The 26,243-nt window shown below is 31.6% G+C and overlaps 1 protein-coding gene across 2 annotated transcripts in view; it reads right to left on the reverse strand.

The window, feature by feature from the left end:
- The window catches only part of LOC118200349 (kinesin-like protein KIF21A), a 156,750-nt gene that overhangs the window by 76,608 nt on the left and 53,899 nt on the right, over positions 1–26,243 (reverse strand). For both annotated transcript variants that reach the window (XM_085824243.1, XM_035372309.2), the window contains exons 16-24: positions 24,212–24,403; positions 19,698–19,897; positions 16,881–17,127; positions 16,708–16,781; positions 16,045–16,113; positions 13,969–14,040; positions 13,039–13,158; positions 8,795–8,896; positions 2,143–2,302 (exon numbers count right to left, since the gene is read on the reverse strand). In XM_085824243.1, the coding sequence (XP_085680369.1) occupies positions 2,143–2,302; positions 8,795–8,896; positions 13,039–13,158; positions 13,969–14,040; positions 16,045–16,113; positions 16,708–16,781; positions 16,881–17,127; positions 19,698–19,897; positions 24,212–24,403 (1,236 nt within the window). The remainder of the gene's footprint in view (positions 1–2,142; positions 2,303–8,794; positions 8,897–13,038; positions 13,159–13,968; positions 14,041–16,044; positions 16,114–16,707; positions 16,782–16,880; positions 17,128–19,697; positions 19,898–24,211; positions 24,404–26,243) is intronic.

Below are 26,243 nucleotides of genomic sequence, written 5' to 3' on the forward strand. Positions count from 1 at the left end.
GTTTGGATGGCCTTGCCATTGTGCATAGACTGGTGCTGTTCCCACACAAAAGAACACTCAGTTGCTTTTTGCGAACGTTATTTTGTTTACATTCTTTCCCTTGAACGGACCTACACGCCTTATTCACCCTAAACGAGATCTCAGAACAATAACATTCTTCCCCTTTTCAAATCAACATTCTCATCAGTTTGAATAGTCTCTCTCCTCTTCCATTTGATGAATCTTCCAGGACCCATCCTCTCCTCACCCCAGCCTTTTCTGCAATTTTTTTCAAAAAAAGGCGGACACAACTCCACCTGTCTCACAATAACGAACTCTGACGTATTTCCCCTTCAGCATGAATCGATTTTTCTTAGCATTCTGCCAGACATAGATCCCATCAGTTTTGGTACAAGTACTTGTTGGATAGTTTTTAAGTAAGAAGGGAGCGGAAAAATTTTGAAAATATCACCTAAATGGCACAGAAGCTATACTGCTGGTTTTAAGCTTAATGTAAATTCACATGCTGAACAAATTGGAAATCGAGCAGCAGCTCGAGAGTTTGAAGTGGACGAGAGATGTATTCGACATTGGAGAACTGAAAAAGAACTTCTTAAAAATATGCCACAACAGAAACGAACCAAAAGAAGTGGTACTGTAAGATGGCCAAATTTAGAGGACAACCTTGCAAACCAGATAAAGGAGCAACGAGGAAAGGGAATGGCAATTTCGACTGTAAAAATTTGCTTACAAGCAAAATTTATAGCAAAATGAATGAACATAAATGATTTCAAAGGAGGTGTAGCAGATTTATGAAAAGAAAAAATATTTCTGTGCATACTAGAACAACAGTCGGGCAACAATTACCAATGGACTGGCAGGATAAAAAGGCATCTTTTCTAAAATATGTGACAGATATTATTGACAAAAAAAAAAAACTTCTTCAGTCACAGATAATAAATATGGATGAAACGCCGTTAGCTTTCGACTCTCCTGCAAACAGAACTGTTGATGAAACTGTTGCAAAAACTGTATCTGTGCTTACGACGGGGTATGAAAGAATGTCATTTACATGTGTGTTAGCTTGTGCCGCAAATGATGACAAGCTAAAGCCGATGATCCTTTTTAAGCAAAAGACTATTCCGAAGGGAGATTTTCCTAATGACGTAATTATTTGTGCAAACGAGAACGGCCGGATGTGTGAAACATTCATGCATGAGTGGCTACAAAAAGTTTGGCAGTGTCGTATGGGATCTTTTTTCCAACCAAAAGGGTTATTGATAATGGATTCCATGCGTGCTCATTTACTTGAGTCGGTGAAAACCACGTGTCAAAAATTGTCTACGACCGAAGCAATAATTTCTGGTGGTTTGACAAAACTCTTACAACCGTTAGATTCGTCAGGTAATAAATCCTTCAAAGCTGAAGTCCAAAAGAGGTGGAAGTGTTGGATGAGTGAAGGATTGCATACGTATACCAAAAGCAGTAAAATGTATAGAGCATCTTATGAAGAAGTTGCAAAGTGGGAAGGAAGTGCGTGGAAATTAGTAAAAACATCGTTAAGATGGCTTCATATGATGTATAGTTTGCTGCAATTCCTTTTGTAAGTAAAATTTAAAATTTCCTTTTGTCATTCAAATTTAATATTTCGTTGTTGCAACGTTTTTTATAATATACTGAGTATTACAAATATGGACTTTTTTAGTGGGTAAATATAAGTATATAAGTGAAGGTAAATATATTTTCCACATTTCTTACCTTTATTTTTGAGTTATGGTTTCATTTCATGCATTTTTCTTAACTGGTATGTCATATATCAGGACTTAGGTTGAGATTTTGCATCTATACGGCCCACGACGATGTCACGCACAATTTAATCTATTGCGGCGTTTCTGTGTAATTTTAATTTTTTTCCCGTCATTTTTCTCGAGTGCGGCATTTGCGCTGATGCGGCCTTTCTTCCGGAAATTACGGTACATTCATTCGAGAAATCACAATGGTAAATATTACACAGTAATTAAACTTGCAAACTTTTAATAATTATTACACACACATACTCATATACCCTCAAGAAATCCTCATGGCATAAAATACATCAAAACTTACAATAATTGTCACCTAGTTGCTATTTCATGATTAAAAAAGTAAAATAGAAAATCTCACCTTGATCGTCATTTGATATCATAAAATCTAAGATTTCTTCATTCCCATCTTCGACCAGTTGTTCAAGAAGTTGGATATGAATAGTATTGCTATTTGTGGACTGTTTCAACTTTGCTTCCATTTCTTTTATTGTGGCTTCCTTCTGGAACACTTGAAATGTCTGGTAATGAAAAAAATTAGTAAATTTTTTTGGGCTGTGCTATTAAAATAAATAAGGCTTGCTGAGACAAAACACTAAATATCATTATACCTCTATATTTTGATTTAACATAGACAGATTGAAAAAGTGATGAAACGCTGCCCACTAAAAATTATCTGTGTTGATATATTATATGCAAATTTAACAATATTTTTTTTCTATTTGTTCAATCTATCACAATTGAATTACTTTGCAACATTTTATATTTTTACAACAGTGGGAAGACAAAAATATAAGATGAAAATTAAAATAAATTCAGCCCTTCTGTAAACTATGGCATCACAAACCTATTTTTTTCTAAAATTTATGATTATATTTTAAACAATATAAATTTAAAAAAATTAACATATTATTATGAGTTACAGATTCATAAAGATCTCCTTAATGATTATGCTAGGTGAAAAGAAAGAAATGAACATTTTATTGAACAAAATAACAGTTCATAACAATATACACAGCTATAAATAGCATTAGCAGAACAACAGAGATAAAATAAATTCTACTCAATGAGTACGAAATATAACACAAAGTAATTTCAAAAACAACAGTCACTGAACAATCGAATTGCACATTTCTGAACTCATTGTTTGGTTAACTTCCCACAGCTCAAATGCAGCCACATATAAAGGGTTGTTCAACTTTCTGGAAGCTTTCAGAAAAATTGCTCTTTGGATTCCCAAAATGCATTTTACGGAAACTTTTAGAATCTCACTAAGTTGGTCAGAATTCTCTAAATATCTTGCTTATAATTGAGCTAGTTACAGAATTTAAAAGATGTTCAATTCAGAATTACAAAATCTGCATCACTATAAATGAAATAAATATCACACATGGCCATAAAATTCAATAATATACTGATTACATATATTTACAACAATAGATAAATATTTCTGTAGATATTAGTATTTGCAATAATGAATTAAATTGCATTTTGAAGAAACAATGACAAAAATTTTTTTGCAAAGCTCTGCAAGCATGAAGGATGTAATTCATGCTAATTCTTATAATTGACTCCACAACACTTAACAATTACTTCATTTACACAACTATTCATTAAATCGATGAAACTTCTACACCACATTCAAACCTTCAACACTCAAAAGTAAAAGCAATGTGTGTTGCCAGTTGGTCACGCCGGCAGCTATTAAACAGTGTGATGTCAACTGAAGGCATGTGCAGCCGATGACCACAGCATACAAAAAGCTACCCACCTAAGGAGAGAATGCCCTTGCGCAGGACAACACTGATTAAAGATATTTTTTAATGATGTAATTTATGTACACTGTGGAAAAAAAAGGGGGAGACAGAGATATCTCCCGTTCTGCTGGGCTGATTGATAAAATTTAACTAGCATTTTTCATGTCTCGAAAGCGCGACTTAGGATATGTATTAGATATATAATAGCATTGTTCTAACATAGGTATTTTGACGCAAAATCGGACTCTTTCTGAAAAAACATACCAATTTTTTTCCATATTTCGATTCTACAACTCGAATTATGCCTAGATTCTACGACTCAAATTATGCCAAATTTTGTAAATTTTGGTGCGAAATTTAGGGACAAACTCAAAACTTTATCTTGGCACAAAATTTTCAGTTTGCACCAAGAATAATTCACTTAGCGAACTTCTTAATATATGGCAACGAATTCCATTATTCTAACCAACCATAACCATTTCCTTCCATTATGCCAGAGCAGAAAAAAAGGCACCTCATTCCTACCTTTTTACATCATACATGAGCGGAAAAAAAGGCATATTGTTTCTACTTCCAAATAATTTTAGCAAAGTGTCTAAACCACATCTGAGGTTTTATCGCTTTCAACAAATATGCCAAATTTCAAAACGTGCCAATATATAAAATTCATGTATAGCTTTGGAAATTTTGAATTAAAAACTGTAATTTTTTGCAGGTATGCTTAGAAATACGTCTGCTTTTAGATGATGCTAAAACTTTTACAGATTATAATTCTAAATGTTTTTTGAAAAATTTATAAAAATTATTTTAAAATACAAATTTTAAAAATAAATCATACAAAATGGGTGAATTTTATTTGAAATGAGCCTAAATTTCGAAATGTGAAAGGAAGAATCAATTAAGTTCAATAAAAAAAGACAGATTAATAAATATATACAAAACTCAATTAACATTGAGGAACTAAAATGATTTAAAAATTACTTGAGCGATTTTTACAAAGCTTTGTAGTTTGGCGTAATTTGAGTCATAGAATTGAAATACTGAAAAAAATTGTCATGTTATTTCAGAAAAAAGTCTGATTTTGCATTAAAATACCTATATTACAACAATGCTATATATAAATCTAATACACATCCTCGTGCTTTTGAGATATGAAAAACACAAGTTGAATTTCGTCAATCGGCCAATTAGAACAGGAGATATAAAACTATCTTTTCTTTTTTTTTTTTTTTTTTGCACACTCCTTGATTACTGAATTTTTCTCTTGATAATTCAATGTTATGGAACATGCAGACGTTCGGTGTGTAAGCTTTCTTTATTTAGACTTCTCTAGTAAGGAAAATAAATTGTTGTGATGGTAGTACAAGCTAGGGCATTAAAAAAGCTTTGTAAGAGCTCTCTAAAGAAGGTTTTCAAGAGCAAAGTAAATCTTTAAACAGTTTTCAAAAGTCTAAACAAAAATCAAATGAACAAGAAGATTTTAATACCATTACTGCAGCTGTAAACAATAACACTTTCGTAAATGGAGAAAAAGAGAGCTAATATGAATTGATGATGACAAAGAAGAATGTATATTTAAATGGAATGACAGAATGCACAGCATTCTCTTCTCCACTTCAGTTAAAAAACATCTGGGGGGATTGAAGAGAGCCAATCAATCAAAGGGAGAGAGAGTCACATCTGATGCCATCAGCTGATGGCAAAAGAATGTTGGAGGAGGACCCATTATGACTCATGTAGGTGTACATAGTAAAGCTGTTAGACAAGGTTGCTGGAGGCTTAAGTAAATGTCAATGAAGTGCTTCTTTGTTATCGATTTAACACGTCCACTGGATAATGGTGTTTTGTATTCATCAGTGGAGGAACTCCGCTGAGAGGCAATTTAAGGATTATAGTGAACTTGTACTCCTTTGCAGAATTTCTCTGCAGTTGGTTGGATGCAGCTTTGAATAGTATTAATATTTAAACTGTTGTGAAGATGGGTGTTCGGGATAAACCAGGATGCATTTGTCATTTCATAGGGAGCATTATTTTGCAGGATCTGGATTCTGTTTAAATTTGTCTTGGCTGCATCTTCCAAATGGGTCTAGCATAAAGAAGTGCTGGTCGCAAAATAGATTTAAATAGTATTATTTTTTATAGAGAGAGGTTGCTTTTTTTTCCAAGTAGCAGTCATACTTGCCATGGTTAAGTTAAATTTTTGCTTCATTGTTGTCTGAAGTTAAGCTTGTTACCTATAATAATTCCTAAGTACACTCTTTTGCAGTACCTAGAAGTACCTATAAGGACTTTTGCAATTGTGATGAAATTTGGTATGCAAAAACATCTTGATCGAACATGCAAATGAACAGGAATTGTGATCATAGCGCACACTTCTAGTGTGCAATTCGTGTGTAAAACCAGTAACAGAGGAGGAAAATTTAGCTTTTTTTGTTGCTGCCACTGTAATTCCATAAAGAAGCAACTAAAGATGCCATTATGACCATATCAAAGACCTTACAGACAACTAAACGACTTCGAACGTGGTCTCATTGTAGGGTTGCTGGGTGGTCATAACGAGCAATAGGCCACCACCTGCAGCATACAGACACTGCTGTGCAAAGATGGCAGCAATGGTTGCTACAAGAAAATTGCTGATGAAATGAAGGTTCTGGAAAGCCAAGGAGGCGATATGATGCGACAAATGTGAGGCAAGATATGATGATTGTTCACCAGGCCAAACCCAAACCGCCCCAATGGTATCATTGTAGATTATTCAACGCACTACAGCCACATGTATACCTCCCATGGTACCATCCACCATCTCACGGCACTTGTCTTAGGCAGGGTTATGCTTACAGAGGCCTTTAAGATGTTTGCCTTTGACCCACAACATCAACGGATTTGTCTGGAGTGGTGTCACAGCCAATCATCATGGCTGCCATCAGACTGGCACCGTATAGTATTCAGCGATGAATCCCGCTTCACTCACGGGGCCAGCGGTCCCAATCAGCCTTTGTTTTACAAAGGCATACAGCAATAACCTCTGGTGTGATGGTGTGGGGTGCTATTTCTTATGATAGCAGGTCATCTTTAGTCATCCGACGTCATCTTAACAGCTCAACGATATGTTGATACCATTCTGCGGTTGGTCAGATTAACCTTCATGGCACATCATCCTGGGGCCTTTTTCGAACAAGATAATCCCAGGTCACATACCACTCGCAGTCTCCGTGCAGTTGATATTCTTCCTTGGCCAGCAAGGTCACCAGATCTTTCACCAATCAAGCATGTCTGGGACATAGTAGGCCATCAGATTCGGGCGCCACAAAATATCGCACATCTGGAGCAACAACTGATGAGTACCTGGCAGAATGTGTCGCAGGATGACATTAGGAACCTCTACCACTCCTTGCCTCGACGAATTCAAGCATACATTGCCGCCAGAGGCAGTTCGACCAACTACTAATTTGAACACTCAATGGGTGATTGTGAGCTGTGAACAGGTACTATGACCTTGATTTTTAATCATTTTATTAACTGTGTATGAGCTATACACATATGCAGTTTCATCAAAAACAACCACTTCCTTTATTGTGCTTCGATTTTTTTGCAAAAGAGTGTATTTAACTTCTAATATTCACTGAATGGCATCATCAAAGAAATTGGTTTTAGGAGGATTTATTAAGGAATGTTCTTTACGGAAAATAATGGCTTCCGTTATTTGAATATTTATTGCAATTCTCAAGAGTTTTAACCATTCTTCTAATCTACTGAGATAATTTTGTGTTGGAGCCAGAGATTTGTGAGAGTTGTAGCATACGTTAAGATTGCAGTATCGTCTGCTAATAGTGCTATGGAAATGGCAGAGTCCCTTGGAATATCAGAGGCGTATAGTGCAACAGGCAAAACAGAGTGCCTTGAGGCATTCCAGCTATAATGTTTCTCTTTGCAGACCACAGTTTTCAATTTTTACAATAAAAGCTTTATTTTCTAAGAAGGAGGCAATGAGACAAATTAGGTGATCTGGAAAGTTCAGTTTAATTAATTTAAAGATAAGGCCTTTGTGACATACCCTGCTGAATGCTTTCGCGACATCCAGGAATATGGCACCTGGAGGCAATTTTGCATTAAAGACATCCATGATATAATTAACCACTCTAAGAAGCTGGTGATAAGTGAACCACTCTAAGAAGCTCCTCTTAAAATCTGAATTCCTCCTGCAGGATGAATTAGTCAGAAGGAATAATCTTTTGAATATTGTACATAATAACTTTATCAAACTTATAGGCCTTCAGTTTTCCAGGAAGGTGGGATTAGTTTGAGGCTTCTGAAATAAAATTATTGTGGTATTCTTTCAGAATTGTGAATAGTAGGAAAATTTGATAATATTACTTATCATTTTGGTGAGACATGTAACAGTGTTAACTGGCAGACTCTTTAAGGCTTTATTGAAGATTCTATTGTGACAAGAGCCATAAGGAACAAAAGTCACCAACCCGGCAACAAAAAATTATTGCCAAAACCCAACAGAATTCAATAACTTATAACCCCAGTTGGCTTTGAGCTAGTTTCCCATTTATCTATTTGCACAAATTACGAGCACAGCAAAATATTGAACCAAACAAATAATAATATGAATGTGTTTAAAATCCTTTATAAATATGGAAATAAAAAACAATTAAAGCTCTGACTAAATTAAAGCTTTATCTACAGTTAAAGCAATTAAACTAAAATAATTTATCGATAGTTAAAGCAATTAAACTAAAATTAATTTAATTTTGACAGCAAAATCATTAAATGGAAAATATTATATTTATTTAATTAATACTCAAAAGTGTTAAAAAAGATTAGAGAAAGTTTTAACTATTTAAAAAAAATGTTAAAATAGAAGTTTCTTTTAATAAAGTTTCTAACAGAATTTAATTTTTTGGTGCATGATACATCAAATTAATTTGAATTCATTAAATATACTATTATGATACATGCTGTAATAGGCAATCTAAAAGTAGCTACATTATAAATGACTGTTTTATATTGATGTTAAGATCTTTTCATTGCATGAAACAAAGATCTGAACATTAGAGCTTTCATCAAAATGTGGGACATAAAAATTCACATTTCGCAGAAGATAATGCAAGCAATTTGGCAAAGAGAATATTACTTTGTAAATAAAAATTCTGCAATGAAATTTATAGGATTTTCAGAATAATTTTCAAGATATAAATATAGTCTAAAACCCAAATAATTTTTTTAAGAAAAAGGAAAATTAAATACCTGATTTATTGCCATATTTATTAACTTGCCTAATAAATATCTTGATTCACTAACAGCAAGACTGGAAACTAATTTTTCAACATCTAGAACATCAATATCTTCCTATAATAACAAAATGAAAAACTTAAATAATGCATTATAGGTATTACATAAAAATACTTTGTATAGAAAACAACTGCACTGAAAACATACAATAAAATTAGATACAATATATGCATTTAATGTGACTGCATTTGCGGCCACCTATTCTGATAACATTAAATTCTGAGCAAAAAATTTTAAAAATCTGAAACAAAACATTCCCCAAAATATCAATGCAATTTTACTACTAATGGAAATCTTATAATTTAACACAGTATGAGCACTGTGTCATCAGTAAAGTTTTGCAGTGCCACTCTGCAAAGATGTTGTTTCATAAAAGATGTTGTTTCCATGTGACAGAAGCTAATATTTAAAATGCATACACTTTTCACTTTCTTCTAGAAGTAAAGAAAATTTACACATATTAAAAGTTAACACATGCAAAATCTTAAGAATTTACTGAATTGACAGCATTCATTGACAGTAAGATTAGTAAGCAAAAGTATTTTTTATAGAATTTTAATGCAATACACTGCATATACTATAACATTTTAATAATACTACTGATTAAATTTGAAATAAAAAATTAAAGATCTTTTTACAATTTTTCTAAATTTGAAATTTAAAAAAAGTTAAATATTTTTTAACCTAAAGCTTCACATTAAACTCACTCATTTTATACTAACACACACATTTTAATCTAAAGTTTCACATATTTTTTTCCATCCTGAAAACAAGACAAGAGAATCTGAAGTACATAAGATGTAAATGATGAAATCTACAATTTAGCAATTAGCAATAAACCCAATTTAAGATTACAATTACTAAGGCGGTCAAAATGGCAAGTTTTTCCCTTTGGTAGAAATAGATATATTTGAATCATTAGTAATTCTACTGTTACAGAAAATGATTTTTAGAAACTAATGTATTGGGTTGGCAACTAAGTAATTACGGTTTTTTTTTTTAGAAAATCAAAGACAATTTTTTCATGGAACTAAATAACTTTATCCTGTAATGTATTGCCCATTTTGATCAATGACCTTTTGCCATCTTTCAGGCAGCCTCATAATCCCACGTTCATAAAACTTCTGGTTTTTATTAGCAAAAAAACTGAATCAGGTATGATTTGACATCATCATCATTATTGAAATTTTTACCATTCAAGGAATTTTGTAAAGATCGAAGCAAAAAGTAATCAGATGGTGCAAGGTCAGGATTATATGGTGGATGTGGCAAAACATCCCAACCAAGCTCCAATAATTTTTGCTGAGTGACCAAAGATGTGTGTGGCCTTGCATTGTCATGATGGAATACAACACCTTTTCGATTTGTCAATTCGGGGCGGTTTTCTTCAACTGAATTGTTTAATTTCATTAGTTGTTCAATGTAGACATCAGAATTGATCGTTCGGTTGGGTGGTAAGAGTTCAAAGTAGACAATTCCTATGTAATCCCACCGAACTGATAACAAAACCTTCTTTTGATGAATATCAGCTTTTGATGTTGTTTGAGTTGGTTCATCTGGCCTGCTCCACGATCTTTTCCGCTTGATATTGTTGTAAACAACCCATTTTTCATCGCCCGTTATCAGTCGTTTTAAAAATGGATCATTTTCATTACGTTTCTTTAGCAAATCGTAGCTGTTAATGCGTTGCGTTAAATACGTTTCTTTCAGTTCGTGAGAAACCTATGCATAGAGTTTTTGAACATAGCTAAGTTGTTTTAAGTGATTTTCAATGCATGTATGTGATACATGAAGCTTCTCTGAAATTTCACGTGTTGTACTGTGACGATCCGAATCGATTATTGCTTTGATTAGGTCGTCATCAACTTCAACTGGACGACCAGAGCGTTTTTCATCTTTGAATGAGAAATCACCAGAACGAAATTTGGCAAACCAATTTTGACACTCCCGTTCTTTTAAGGCTTCGTCATCATAAACAGCACATAACTTTTTATGAGCTTGCAATGCGTTTTTCCCTTTGCGGAAATAAAAATGCAAAATATGACGAAAATGTTCCTTTTGATTTTCCATCCGCCAAACGAAAACTACACAACCGATCAAAAAACGTTTTTTACTGATTGACAGCTGAATTGCCAACTATCAAATAACAAAATGTGTTTTACATTTGTACTACGTCTGCAACCGTAAAAATTCAACTGAAGCCATCTATGAGTGAAATCCGCAATTACTTAGTTGCCAACCCAATAGATTAAGCAAGAAAAGCATTAAAAAGATTTTATGGAGTATGCAAAAATTAAATGTATGCATATAAACATTAACAATTCACATAAAAAAATACATTAAAAATTTTAAAGTACTTTATAAAGACATAGGTATGTACAAAGAAAAGAATTATTAAACTTATATACAAAGTGATTATAATTAAAGTTATGATGTCAAAACAGTCTAACTTTAAAACTACCAGTCAGAATGACTTTATATTTTACCAGAACAATCGTGAAGCAATAGAATTTTGTTTGGCGAAGGAAAAAAAAATAGTTCAAAAATCTTCCAATAGATGGCGCTATCAGGGGCAAGGCACAATCGTTAAACACAGGAATGTTGTTAGCTGAAAGGAAATAATAGACTCCAAGGTGAAAAAACGTGTTCACAGCGAACAGTTTAAAGAATACGTGTGTACAGCAGAAACAATAATAGTGACAGAGAAAAAGAGGAGCTTCATAAAACAAACACCTTACAGATGATTAATGCATAAGTTGTTCGATATAGCCTCCACCTTGTTCTGCTACTAGTCGGAAGCACAAAACGGCATGTTCCACAACAGTTCGGAGGGTATCTGTGCTGATGCTATGAATGTGGTGCGTGATGCAATGTGGTGCGTGTGTCAAATCAGCCAGATTCAAAATCCACCTACTGTAAACAGCATTCTTCAGGTATCCTCAAATCCAAAAATCACACGGGTTTAGTCAGGTGAACTTGGCGGCCTTACTCTTGGATTTACACACATGGTGATTTATGATTTTATGAGCAATCAGCAGCTGCTTCACACAAGTAGCAATGTCCGGAGGAGCACCATCTTGCATGAATATAGTGCAATCCACACACTGATGCTGCTGAATTGCAGGAAGGACATGGTTAAGAAAAATGCTTCGTCCTTGACAAAAACAGTGCAGTTAAAGGGACCTGCAGGTGTGATCTCGAAGAACGGATCCAATGGATAAACGCTGCAAATATTCTGCACCACACAGTGACCTTTTTAGACTGAAGAAGTAATGGCTGTAGCAGGAATGGATTCTTGATCACTGACATCCTGCAATTTTGAGTATTTACAGAACCTTGCAAATGGAAATGGGCTTCACAAGACCACAGAATGTTCTCTGGCCATCCATTGTCCACTCCCACCTGGGCAAGAAATTATTGTGCAAATGAATCACATGTTTTCTGGTCAGAAAGAAACAACATCTGCATATGAGTTATCTTGCATGGATAACAGAGCAAGATGTTCCATAGGACATTATGCACCACGCTGATAAGCATATCCAACATTCGTTAAATTCCCCATGCACTGCTGATTCCTGCATCACTGTTCGTCTATTCTTGTAACATAGTGGCCACATCTTCCACTGCCGCCAGTGTAACTGATTTTTATCCTCTGCCCAGTTTCACATCAGACAAACCAGTCTCTGAATTTATCTATTATTTTCTGCAAGATGCAAGTGGTCATCGGGCCAGATTTTATGCTTTTGAATGTCCAGAACTTTCCGATAGCTGTTAACGCAGAGCCACCGTTCTGATAGAGAAAAGCTCCACTAGCAGATCGCAAGCCTTCTTTGTCAGTCACCATGAAGCGTTCAGGCAAAGCATTACATATTCCACTAGTGTTCTGCATTTTTATCACACCTATGTCTGTGGTGCACATATCAAAACTTAGGAATGTGCATAACTCCACTACAGCCATGTGAACCCTGACAACACCATCTATCAGCATTTCGGAACTATTTTTTTTTCTTCACCAAACAAAATTCTATTGCCTCATGAATGTTCTGGTAAAATATCAAGTCATTTTGACTGGTAGTTTTAAAGTTAAAAGATTTTGAAATCGCAAATTTAATTATAATCACCTTGTATAGGCATACAAAGAAAACATATTATATACAGACAAACTCTAAACAAGAAGGAAACAAGAAGGAAGAAATTACCTTTGCTTCTTCCATCTGAACAATACTCGACTGGCATTCCTTTATATTCTCTTGACAATAATCAATATTTGCTCTCAGTGTTTCAATGTTATCATCAAAATCTTGTAAAATTTCTGCACTCTAATTGAAAAGTAATTCATTGTTTATTTACAATTATTTTAATAATTGTAGAATAAAATACAATAAATTCTGATCAATTTTACTCGCTAAATTAAAAGCTATTAAACAGTACATGGATATATAATACTTGGATAATTACTATGGAAAACAAATTTGGAACATCTGCATTATAATTCATTTAAATAACTACATTGACAATTTTATTCATACTCATTGTATCTTTTTTTCCACAGTTATGAGCTAATTAATCTGCTGTGGTAATGAAAATAAACAAGAACATGCAGCTGTTTTATAGTTCACTCACATAAAATAATCTTTTGAAAACTAAGAGAACATCATTTCTCATGTGGTAACTACATTTTGATAGTTATATTTTATGTCTTGTGTCAAAAAATACCCAGCTGCAAGATAAATTATTTGAATAAGTATGGTACAAATTAAAGAAGTAGTAACTGCCATTTCAAAAATGAACCTAATAATTTTCAAATGAATTAACTCGGGGATGTAACTAAGCTTTGGACTAATTAATCAACTGCGCGCATTATATATAAAAATGTAATTGCCAAGAAATTTAGAAAATACTTTCCTACAGAATAAATTTTTCTTTAGACGTACCCATTAAAAAAATTATGAAACCTGTAGTTGCATAAAAAGTGATTACCTATTTTACATCTATTTTATGTACCTACCTATATTATGTAGCACATCTATATCAAAACAATACTCATTAACTGATCTGTTGTATGAGGAGTAAATTAGTAATATTAAGGGATATGAATTTTATAGTTTAGTGTCAATAAATAATACTACCTTCTTTTCTACAGCAGCTTCATTTCTTTTCTTCATTAAATGCTCCAGTTTTCTGGTTAGTCTATCTCTTTCCTTCAAAAAGACAGAAACTTTCACTAACCATTTAACATCTTACAACAAATAAATACAGGGGGCTTAAAATAGTAATAATGAAAAAGAATTAAACATATATATTTAAAATAAACAATACAATAGTCTTTTATATATAAAAAAAACATTACATAATATAAAAATATAACAAAAAGTAAATGCTACCTTTTAGTATTAATCACAATTTATTTAATCACTTAAAAGCTGCTTCAAACTGTCAGTAATTACTGAAAATCACAATTTATGAGAATAGTATGTAAACTGGTACATGAAGAGCTAAATATTAATAAGTGAATAAATTTTAAGAAAACCAATGACTTAAAAAAATAGTGACTCTTTGCTAAGCTGAAACCCAAATTAACCTTTTGATGGTTATCAACAATCTCAGCCACAATCCAGTTATGCACCACAATGCGTGCAAACGAACTAGCTCACATAACAAATTTATGTAATACTGCATGTATTTGGGAAGAAAGAACTGCTTAATCTGCTGAAAGGTCACCTTTGATGAAGAAAACAAAACCACCTAGGTCTCCTCAGCTGAAAAAAAGATCTATTTGTGTTAAGTGATGACTTTTGAAAGGCTTTGTGAAACAAACTTTTACATCTTACCAGATACTAGATTGTTAATGAATGGTAGTATTAGAAACTATAAGAATTCAATAATTCATTGAAATGCAGTACTTTGACTCCAGCAGATGATGTGGTGTGTATGAGCAGCATGAAAGATAATGATTTCAGAAAATGTTAATTAGGAAGTATTTAGGGAGACATAAAGCGTCATAAATTTCTTCTGAATAAAGCTTTTCAGAGAATGACTTGAAGCAATGTTGTATTTTTATTATTTTATTGCACATCTGCATTTCACAAAAGGATTTAAGGCTTTTGTATATGTAACACGTACAGTACCTACTTGCATTGCAATCAAATGCATTACTCTCATCTTTAATTCCTGTTTATACATAAGATCATGCAGACTACACCTCTTACATGAATGTGTCAAAGTCTGATCAGCTTCAACAACAATTTTTTACAACTTAACAGCATTTTCAGTATTTACAAACTTATTCTCACATAGCTAGGTAATAATCCTCAAACGTGGCTTTGACAGTGAACTAATATTCATTATTGTTCCAGCTGCCCTCTAAAACCCCCATCATCATCCTTCTGAGTGTTAAATTATACACAATACACCATTCACAACAATAGATTAGATTTCCAACTAAACATATTCCACATAAAAATCTCTTCTAAACTAGTTTTACAAAAGAGTTTCCATGAAATGTGGGTTACTGGGTCTGGTACGGTTTTTGATTTAAAAAATGAAACCTTTTAAGATCATATTCTAAATCTAAATCACAAATTTTGTTATGATGACTGGTTTCATTAAACATGGTCTTCAAAACGACTCCCTTCACAAGTAGTTTTGGGATATTCCATAGGGATATCATACAAGATCAGCGACATAAACTGTTGATGTATTGCAAATGGAATGCCATTCATTTTCAGACTGCTATTTCATACTTTCATGGCAAGGCCAATAACTGTGGTGCTAAGATGTTCTTTCACAGCAAGTGTTGGTGGCATCCTGGACGAAGGTCCCCTGAAGGAACCCTTCAAGGATGGTCAGCACATCATCACTATTGCTGTTTTTCATATGAGTATGCATAGGTAAAAGGTAAAGTGTTAAATAACAATTTTCTCCAGCTTTGATGTGCAAATCAAAAGTAGTCAAAGATAATATTAAATTAGAAACTAAAAATACATCTCAACTGAACTGCAATAGTTTATATACAATGTGATTTATTGCATAAAGCATTCAAACTATTAATCATTATAAAAATTGAAAAGGAAGTTATAAAATTCTGTGGTAGCACATTAATACTTACCCTCAGAAATACTGCCCATAGCTTGAAATTAAACATGAAATACATTTGAAAAATATATATATTGGTGATTCAATATAAAGATAATGCATTCAAATACCTTCAGATATCGTTCCATATCCCTTTCAATGTTATTAATGCTCTGCTTGCTTATAACAAGTTGATTAATCTGCATAAAAGGGGAAAAAATATATCACATATTTATTGCATTAGATTCTCAGAGCAATAATCAAGATCAGAAATAGTTTCTCAGATCAGCATAAATCATATAACAAATTATTGAGTCCTTAAACTCATATATTACACAATAAATATAATTTGTTTTCCTATTCTTAAATTTTCAGAAATAAAACTTTACAAATATATCACTTAAGTGCCTTTTATAACTAACTTGTTTTGTTGTTTTATCTCAATCTACAGCATTTTTATTTTTATTAAATTCTTAAATTCTTTTTGACTTCATTAAGATATTGAGCAGAAGAAATAAAAATTAATACTGCTCTGGATGACAAGATTTTTAACTTTATGCTACATAAAATACCATTTACTTATTTCACTAATCATAAAAAAAAAGTTTAGCAAACATAAAATGCTGCAGTTTGAATAATAAAAGTATTATTTAAAATTTTATCTCGGAGAAACTGGGACTTAAACATATTCATATTCATGAATAACTATTTTTACAAACTTTTTAAACACCAATAGATGTAATCATAAAAGAAAAACAGAAAACATATCACATTGACAAATATAGCATACTAACACTCTTTTCAAGGTTTTGCCATCTTGATTTTGCAATTTTAGGGGAGAAAGGCTGCCTTCTATTAATTATAAATGCTGCAAAAAGTAATAATACACATTAGAGATATACATCAGAATAATGAAAACAGACATTTGCATAAAAAATGAAAAATAAATATATGGAATGTCACATACTATTACTCTGAGGCACTCTACCAGCAACACGATCAGACATAGGTTTAGCAGATTTCCTCAAAGCCATCAGTTCTTCCTGCTTCCTCTTCAAAACTGTATCTTTTTTTCGTTTCTCAGCTTCTAGTGTACGGATCTGATTCTCTTTAAGACGGCTCTGCTTTTTCAACTGTGCTATTTCTCTATTTCTCCTCTGTTCAGCTTGTAAATGCCGCTGGTTATCTTCTTTCATTTTGTTGATTAATCGTACCTAAAATTTAAGAAAATGTAGTCATATAATTTCTAATAATTTTTTACTGACACTTTTTTGACACCAATAACACTTATTAAAAAAGATGTTGAGAGGGAGAAAAGCCAAGTATATACAAAATAAATGTGTAATCACCATTAATAATAAATGATTTAATTATATACAATAGATTTTCAAATATAAACAAAAAACTTCATGCTCTACTGTAGTAGACTTCAGTGTTTGAACTCGTTAAGAGTAGAGTTAGCTTTTCTTTCATCACTCCCATTTGTTGTAATTAACATGTCAGAGCAAAGTTTTACGAAAGTCTTGCTCAATGAATCATGATTAGATTTATGACTAATGAAAGTGACATTATGTCTAAAATTTATTCAAGACTTAAAAAGCATCTCTCTCCATTTAGAATGGTACAAGTCTTTTTACAAAAGGTTGGTGAAAGTTGAATAATATACTCATCTGCTGAGCACCTTAACAGATAAACTGACTTTGTGCCAAACACTAATTCATGCTCACTAGAGAAATTGTTCTAGTTCATACAGTAAATTTTGGTATTATGCAAACATTATTTAAAAATCACCTTAAATTTACAAATGTGAGCTCCAGGTCAGTTTTCTTTCTTTTTATGCCTGCAAATAAAGAAAGAAGATTTGCTGAACCTCTTGAAAGGGTGAAGTAATGCCAGGTCTAATAAGTAAGCTATTAATGCCATGCAAGAATAGAGCAACATACAGTCCACAGACAGACTTTTATTCCTTTGAAATTATGAATCTTTTTGAGTGGTGGACCAAATGCATCGCAATGTCAATGAATTCCCGCTCATATTTAATAGTCCTTCATATAATAACGTAATAAAGAGCTATCTACTGTGAAATAATAAAATAACTTCATGCACAAGGGGAAACAGGATTGCATTACATGTATATAAAACCTACATGTAATGTAACAATTTCTTACATTGGTACTTGAATCCCAGTTTACTGGCTTCTCTAGCTCTGGTAAGGATTACTTTTCTTCTCACTTTTGAAAGCAGAATTTCAGCAAGGTTTCAAGAAACTGCAAGTACAATCTACATCTACTTCTTTCAGAGTAATAATCGAAGCTCATTATTCAATGCTAGATCATTTAAAGGATTTTTATGCGTATAGATTGATCAAGACTTTCAGCTAGGACTTCTTTCATGCAGTCAAATTCTATGTACCATTCAAATATTAATTTCTAATGAATAACTATCATAAGGAAAAAAAAATCATGCATTAAATTTAAATTCTAGATGACTGCAAGGGAAAGTCAAAACAAAGTTGATAAAAATGTCATAACCAAAAAATTTAGAAATAGCAAAAGAGACATTACATAAAGGAACAGAACAGCTGAATTACACAAAGCAAATGAAAGGAATCAACTGGGGGAAACCTAGATGCACCACAAAATTCTAACTGGTGTTGCTGAGTTTAACCAATTATTTCCGTCTTTTCATTTTTTCACTTCCACCAACACCTCCAGAAGACACAAATTTTAGTTCAGTAAAGTACTTACATGTGACGCATTTACTCCCACTCATTATTCTGAAATTCACAGATTGGTGTGATTTGGCTATAGTACACATAAAATAGTACCTCTATGATAACTTGTGGCTCATAGCTAATGGGCTGAGAAATGAGAATTTGGTTAGCCTTTTTTAACAGTTTCTTATTCGTATTTATATGATTTCTGATGACAGTCTTAAGTTTTGAACTTAAATTCTAGATTTTTATTAGCAAGAAGTTTTCTTTAATTTTTCTTTCCCCCACCCCCACACAAACATAAGTTAATCTTATGTTTGTGACCTGTAAAAGGTAGCTAATAAATTTTTGTACTTTCTGTTGTAATCAGCCAGTAATAATAAAAATAAAAGTTTTATTCTATTGTTACCATATGAATTTTATTTTTTCTTTATTTCAGTTAGCACACATTACAAAAACATGAAAACTCATTTGGAAGCAATACAGTTGTCTTAGCCAATCAATATATTGCCTTGGCTGTTTAGAAACCAATATACAGTCTTGGCAAGTATTGCATTTAGCTAATTTGAGTTAAAATTACAGCCAGAATCTCCAATATTACATAATGAATTCTTTTACTAAGCTTCTTGAAAGATAATAATTATATAAAAGTATGGATAAAATGCAGATTGCCTTTATTTTTCATAATTCAAACATATTCTATAATTTATAATTACTAAACTGCTTAATTTCTCCCTTTTTATTTACTACTACCTCAATCCAAGAATGCCCAATCATTTCAACAAACACGTTTTTTTCCCTAATGATGATCTTAATAGACAGAGAAACAATAAGACCATATTATGTTGGTTTTCTTAATACAATAACAAGATAATATTTTGAATATTACATATCAGCAATAAGACAACTGGGAAAGGTAAGTATAAAAGATAATTATACTAAAAATCACAGTTACATTCACTATTAGAATAAGAAGAATTAAATTCAGAAGCAAAAATCATTATTAAACACATAAAAATATATTTACTAATTACAATATTCTGTGTTTATATTTTAAAAACAGCTTCTCACTTTTGTTTTCTTCATTTCAGCAACTTCATTCTTTAACTGATGAATATGTCTCTCATACTGAGCTTGATTTCTCATAACTTGAACGTGCTCTTTCTTCACTACCTGCATTTTTCGCAGCTCATTTTGAAGAGCATTCAGTTTCTTAGAATATTCTTCACGTATTTTTTGCACTTTTTCATCCGACTTGTTTCCTTTATTAGCTTTAAAAATAAATTTAAAAAAAAAATAATAAATAAAAAAAAAAAAAAAAAATAAGAATATTCTGATACAAATAAAATATTTATATTTTAAATATAAATCTTATCTAAATCTGATCTCTTGCATAAAATTTTGGCTGGAAAAATAGGTACTTTCTGATTGTCCATACCACCCTAAAAAAAGGTGCCTACTTGTTGGCAACTAGCTTTTCGGCAAGTTAATATACAAATGCTTAATGTGGTTTTGCACTTTGCTATAATCTTCAATGAACTGCAACAGTTATTTTGAACCTTAAATTTCCAAATAAACTTTTACTAAGGATCAATCACGGGAATTTTTTTATTTTCATTTTGATTAGTAATACCCAATAACTATTTATTAATAACATATAAAAAGCTCATTTTTAAATTTATAGAGAATATTAATCAAAAGTTTAAACACTCGTTTTTTCTCTTCCAAAAGAGTCAATTTTTACCTTCAACATTCTATCATCTACTATTTTATTTAACTTTGTTTTATATGTGATGAAATTTATTTTGCTGATTTAAAATTTGTGCATCATATACGCATTCAGTACTTCTGAGTACATCAAACAAAATAACAAAAATATTAAAAACTTGCCGTCTTCTACTAAAATTTTTAACAGCGACAAAATTCATTAAAATATAAGACTATTATCTTCTTTTCTGCATGTAGCACAGGCAACAAATAAAAATCATTTTGAAGATGTTTCTTGACCAAAGGTATTTTGTGGCCTTTATTATATAATAAATTTCTTAAATAAACTATTGTTTACATTTGAAAGCGTACCCAATTATCATCAAAGAAACTTTTTCAAAGCAAAGTATATTTTTATGTAAACAAAGGATTTTGAATAAACACATTTTTAAAAGTCAAATCATGATTTCTCAATATCTGGATTCAAATCATTACACTAGGCTTTGGTTTTCTTAGTTTAGAAACCTGCATTTAGAAATTGCATATAAATTAGGTTGGTTGGTTATTTAAATATGGCAAAGCATATGGAGACTATCTGCCTAAGGGAAGGAATGCCTTCATGCAGGACTTGTCTCATGAAAAGTAGCTTGTATTCACACTGCACAAGAGGAAAATCACAAAAACCATACAGCCAGCTCGTTCAGCTGCATTGGCTTTTGGGACAAAATATCAGCAGTCTTCAACTGTTTGGCCACTAGTGGGACTGCTTAAATTAAAAATCAGGTTATTAGATTTGTAAAGTAGCTTATGTTGACTAGTCAGTTATTATGATTTAAATCTTTAATATAGCTTCTCTTTTCCGTATTCGTCCCACAATGCAAATATGCTTTGCATATATTCTAACATTTTAAATGTTTAGTTGAGGCAACTTCTCGCAATCATGTTTTGCTGTTAGCATTTTTAGCCAGCTCCTTTTAAAAATTATACTCTGGTTTTAGCATCCTTGCTAGCCGATGTTTTAAATACACACCTGTAACAGATATGAGCTAGGTTTTTCTATTTAATGACTTAAATTTTACTATAATTTATAATTACTAAACACTATGTTCCACAAGTACAAAGAGAAATTTTGTCTGTAGTATATTTTGTGTCTTTAAGTTCAAACTGAGAGTAAAATACAAAAAAGTTACTTAAACCTTCATCGGTATTTGTTGTTCAAAACATAGCGATAACTCAGTATTTGTCTAATAGAGTTTGTAGAATTTTAACTCTAGTTTCTAGTTATATTAGCTACTCTATAGATTCTAATTTGCTATTTGATTTGCAAATATTTAAAGTATTATTATATTCTCAGGTATAAATAGCAGAGTTTTGTTAATGCATTAGTTTTTAACCTACCAAGTTGTAGTGCAAATGAACGTTCAGTTATATTATTGTATTTACTTGGTGCTCTTGGAATCTAAGCTAAAGATGGAAGAAAGATTGAAAGAAGCATCACACACTAAACAGAATAAGCTAGCTCATATATTTTATCGGCGCATATTTAAAACATTGGCTAGCAAGAATGCTAAACCGGAATATAATTTTTAAATAGAGCTGGCTAAAAACACTAACAGCAAGACACAATTGTCAAAAGCTCTCCCAAGTAAAGATTCAAAACACTCAACTCAAATATGCACAAAGCTGAGCATGCTGCAGAAAACAAGCTTTTCAAAAGCGAATACAGTATACAGTGAATAAAAAAGGGAGGATGATGGCAAATGAATCGGCAGAATTTCAGAATTTAAGGCATTACGAAAATAAAATATTTAGGTTTTTTATTTAGGTATTTTTATTTATTTATTTGCCAAAACTTACACCTCTTTATATGTTGATTGTATATTTGATTTTTGTGATTTAGAAAATGAAAAATTTGAACTTATTTGGAAATATGGATAAAGTTTCAACAAAGTAAATAAGGGATAATAAAATTGTATGAAGTAAGGGCACAATGCTAAAACTGTAGAAAATTGTATGCATACCATTCTAAATTAAAATGCAGATAATGGAACTTTCTCATTTATATAGCTTTTCTGAATGGCCCACTGAAAAATGTATTAACCTGATTTATAGTATTTTCTCTTTTAATGTAGAATGCAATCTTCAAAGGTATCATGATAAATACTGGGTAAAAGTATTATTAAATGAATAATTTTTAAAAGTGTTATTATATGATTACTGGGTAAAAGTACTATTAAGATATTCTTTCAAAAGAAATGCTATTGAAATAAATAAGATCAAATTTTAAACAACATTTATATGAATAAACATGTTTAAAGAATAATGTTTCAAAAATGTGAAAGAATAAACTGAAATTTTTAAAATAACTATTTGAAGAATTGAAACTTAACCATGCAACTCAAATAATTAAAATGATATTCTAAAAAGAACAAAAAAGTCTAATTATAACCAAACATAATCTGAAGTAAAAATATATGCACGAAAGGAAAACATTATACGTTTTTACCACATGTGCAAAATGAATTGGAAATTGAAATTGGTTGCCATAAACTGGGGGGCTTGGCAAGTGAATTATAGTTAGCAGATAGCAAAAAATGGCTGCCAAGGTAAATTTCTAAATTACTGATTAAATTATTTTAAGCATAATCTGAATAGTAAAATTGAAATATGAAAAAAAAATGTGCATGTCATTTCAGAAAAAAATCAATTTCGTGTCAGAATATGTACACTAGAACAATACTATATATAAATCTAATATATATCCCAAGTCACACTTTCCAGATATGAAAAACATAAGTTCAGTTTTGTCGCCTGACCCAGTAGAATAGGAGATATACAGCTGTACCTCACCCCCCCTTTTTTTTTTAAACTTAAAACTTTTTCTAACCTTAAAAAAAAAAAAAAAAAAAAAAAAAAAGAAAGAAAGAGAGTGAGAGAGATTTGCATAAATTCAGCATCAGCATCTTGCACTCTGCTTGCAATTTTTCATACTGCATTTATATAAAATCTGATCTTTTAAGAAATACAACTTCATAGAATACAAATTTTTACATTCTTTACTCTTGGTCAAAATTCCATATTTCTGAAGTAAGATAATGCTTTCTTTTCCCTCGACTGTCCTATAACAATTCCTTACAAGAAAAATAAACATAATCGATGAAAAAAAATCAAATTTGAGGTGGAAATCTCTGTCTGTTTGCAGCACATGTGCCAGACCTAGGCTGCTACATTTTGGCGTCATAAATACTTTTCACAGGGGTGAAGATAATCAGGAAGAAGAGAACAAATATGGAGATGGCAACCATTTAAAGAAAGTGATTCCGTATATTTTCAAGATCATACCCCCCTTTTTTTTGGAGGGGCATTCAAATATATAAAACTAACTATATATATACTATTGCAATCAAATATATAAAATATAAAAATATATAAAATACAACAGCTGAATTTGCGTCTGTTATTACTCCTAGCACCCACAGCAATAATTTTAAACAAGAACATATCAAAACACTTAAAAAATCTTAATAAATTATAAAAATAAAATTTTTATTCCAATGAGTATTTCAGAAAATTAATAAATACTACCACCATTATGCATCTGATATAACATATTTTACTACAAAATATGTGATTCAGATTTCATAAAATACCCAATCCACTTATCTAAGAGTTGGCTGAAAAAAACTTCTACCTACCTAAGAGTTAAACAAATGTTTTAAAATATTCTTGAAAGGCAAAAGATAATAAATTACAATACTGAAAATTTAGATACAGACTTAGCAGAAATTTTCATGTATAAAAATGAAATAATTTCTACTATATTTTAAAAATAAAAATAAAAATCTACTATATTTTAAAAATAAAAATAATACACTAACTACTCAAACTTGCAAGCACTCGATCTCTTTCACATTCAGTCTCCTTTATTTTCTGCTCCAGTTGCAGCAACTTTTCTTCATAATGATGCCTCATCATGCGTAGTCGCTGCTGGCTTTGCTCAAGAGCTTCAATTAACTTTTGTTTTAGAGAAATATCATGTGTTAACTGGGCTAAATCCCCACTGTACGTTTCTGAAATATATTTAATGATAAATTTTTAACAGATGTTTAATATTAAACATATATAAACAAAACAATTCATGAAATGCATATACAGGCAGTCTTTGATTTTGGTGAATGCCATTCCAGAAGTCCTGTCTAAGTTAATTCTGAAGTAAGTCGTGACTTATTTTATTCTTGATATCCATGATATCTTTATAAATTAGACTTTTAACATGAAATGGACTTAGGAATGAATAAAATTACACAAATTTATAAACAATTCATTTATATATGCATACACACATATACGTATTTAAATACCTGTATACACTGTGTTTACTCATGGATTCTCCACTTTCCCTACCAATTTTACTGTTTGAAAAATTGGAAGGCAAAAAATATGCAGAACATAACTATTTCTAATGAGACGGCCCAAATGATAAACATGGCATATTAAAAAGCACACATAAAGACACTAATATTATTCTATAATCTAGTTCAAGGGACTTATTAGTATCAAAAATATTATTTTTGCTTGCATAAAATAGGTTTCAATTTGTGCACACATTTTACACTGTTACTATAAAGCAGAAGTTTTTACATTATATGCTGAAAACACTAGGGGGAAATAAAAATGGAATAAATATGCAAATAAATATGGGTTACATTATTTAAATTTCAAACAAATTGAAATATCGTATTCAGATATGGCAAAGTAGAACCAAAAGAAATTAGTACTAAACAATGCAAATAATTTAGGTTAAAATAACATGTCGAATAAGGAAGTCAAACTACAAGAATCAGCATTATATTTATAAATTTTGCAGGACTAGTTTCGATGGTTTAACTACAGAACCAAATCTTCCTCGGCTGCCAAAGTGTAAATGAACGAGATAAGATATGGTGACAAGATAAGAATAGCTGCACAGGAGTTAAGCTACTGGCAACATCTATTAAACTAAAATATAATTTCCTTAAAGGTGGAGGATCATGTCTTTTTTCCTCTCACTTTCTAAGCTGAAAGAGAAGGGTGAATGTCAAGTTCCATGCTCAGAGAGAGTTAAACGCTTATCACTTTCAAAGATCTCTGGGTAGGTATGTAGTATGTAATATATGGCTTTTAGATGGTTATTTATTTCTTATTTGGGGCCAAAAAAATGTTATTTTTAAATTCGAATATGTAATTAAATGACAGGAAGAAGAAATTATTAAAATGGCAACCAATTTTAGTGCCATCATTTAAAACATAAATAACTAAAAGCAGTAGATCCCATATTGCATGACTACCAATCTTTGTATTAAGGATGTGGTTTCTTCTCCCTTTCCCTTTTCATTTTTGTTGCTTCAGAATTTGTTATAACAGCATTCATAAACCATAAAAAGAACCTTGTGTTAGTAGGAATATTCCGTATTTTTACAAGATGTTTTAGGGTTATTCATATCAATATGTTAAAAAGGTAAAGAAGCCTGATTGAAGAAGAACTACAAAAGCTTCTTCAAGAGCTTGTGAAGTGCTGAAATATATAACATCATAAAACATATAATAATAATACAAGGTACTGGAGACAATAATTATCATGTAACTTCCTTTCCATTCTTTTCCAAGTATATACACTACACAATTTTCTCCCTCTGATTTAAAGGCTTTCTGTTATAATAAAGAATTTTCATGATTTTGATGATATAGTAAAACACATTTACTCAGTAAAATATGGGTACTTATACATTATCGTAACCACCTTCCTAAAAGTTACTAAATTCTGGCAATAATGTGAATAACAGTTCTTTAGGTACCCATATCTACTGCAATTCACTGAATCACATTTTTCTTTTGTATAAAGACTGCCAAACTATGTCAAAGTGGTTGTGT

Source organism: Stegodyphus dumicola, chromosome 9, assembly GCF_044657685.1.
Source record: "Stegodyphus dumicola isolate Sdum_Otavi_A_Nest chromosome 9, ASM4465768v1".
Classification (NCBI taxonomy): domain Eukaryota; kingdom Metazoa; phylum Arthropoda; class Arachnida; order Araneae; family Eresidae; genus Stegodyphus; species Stegodyphus dumicola.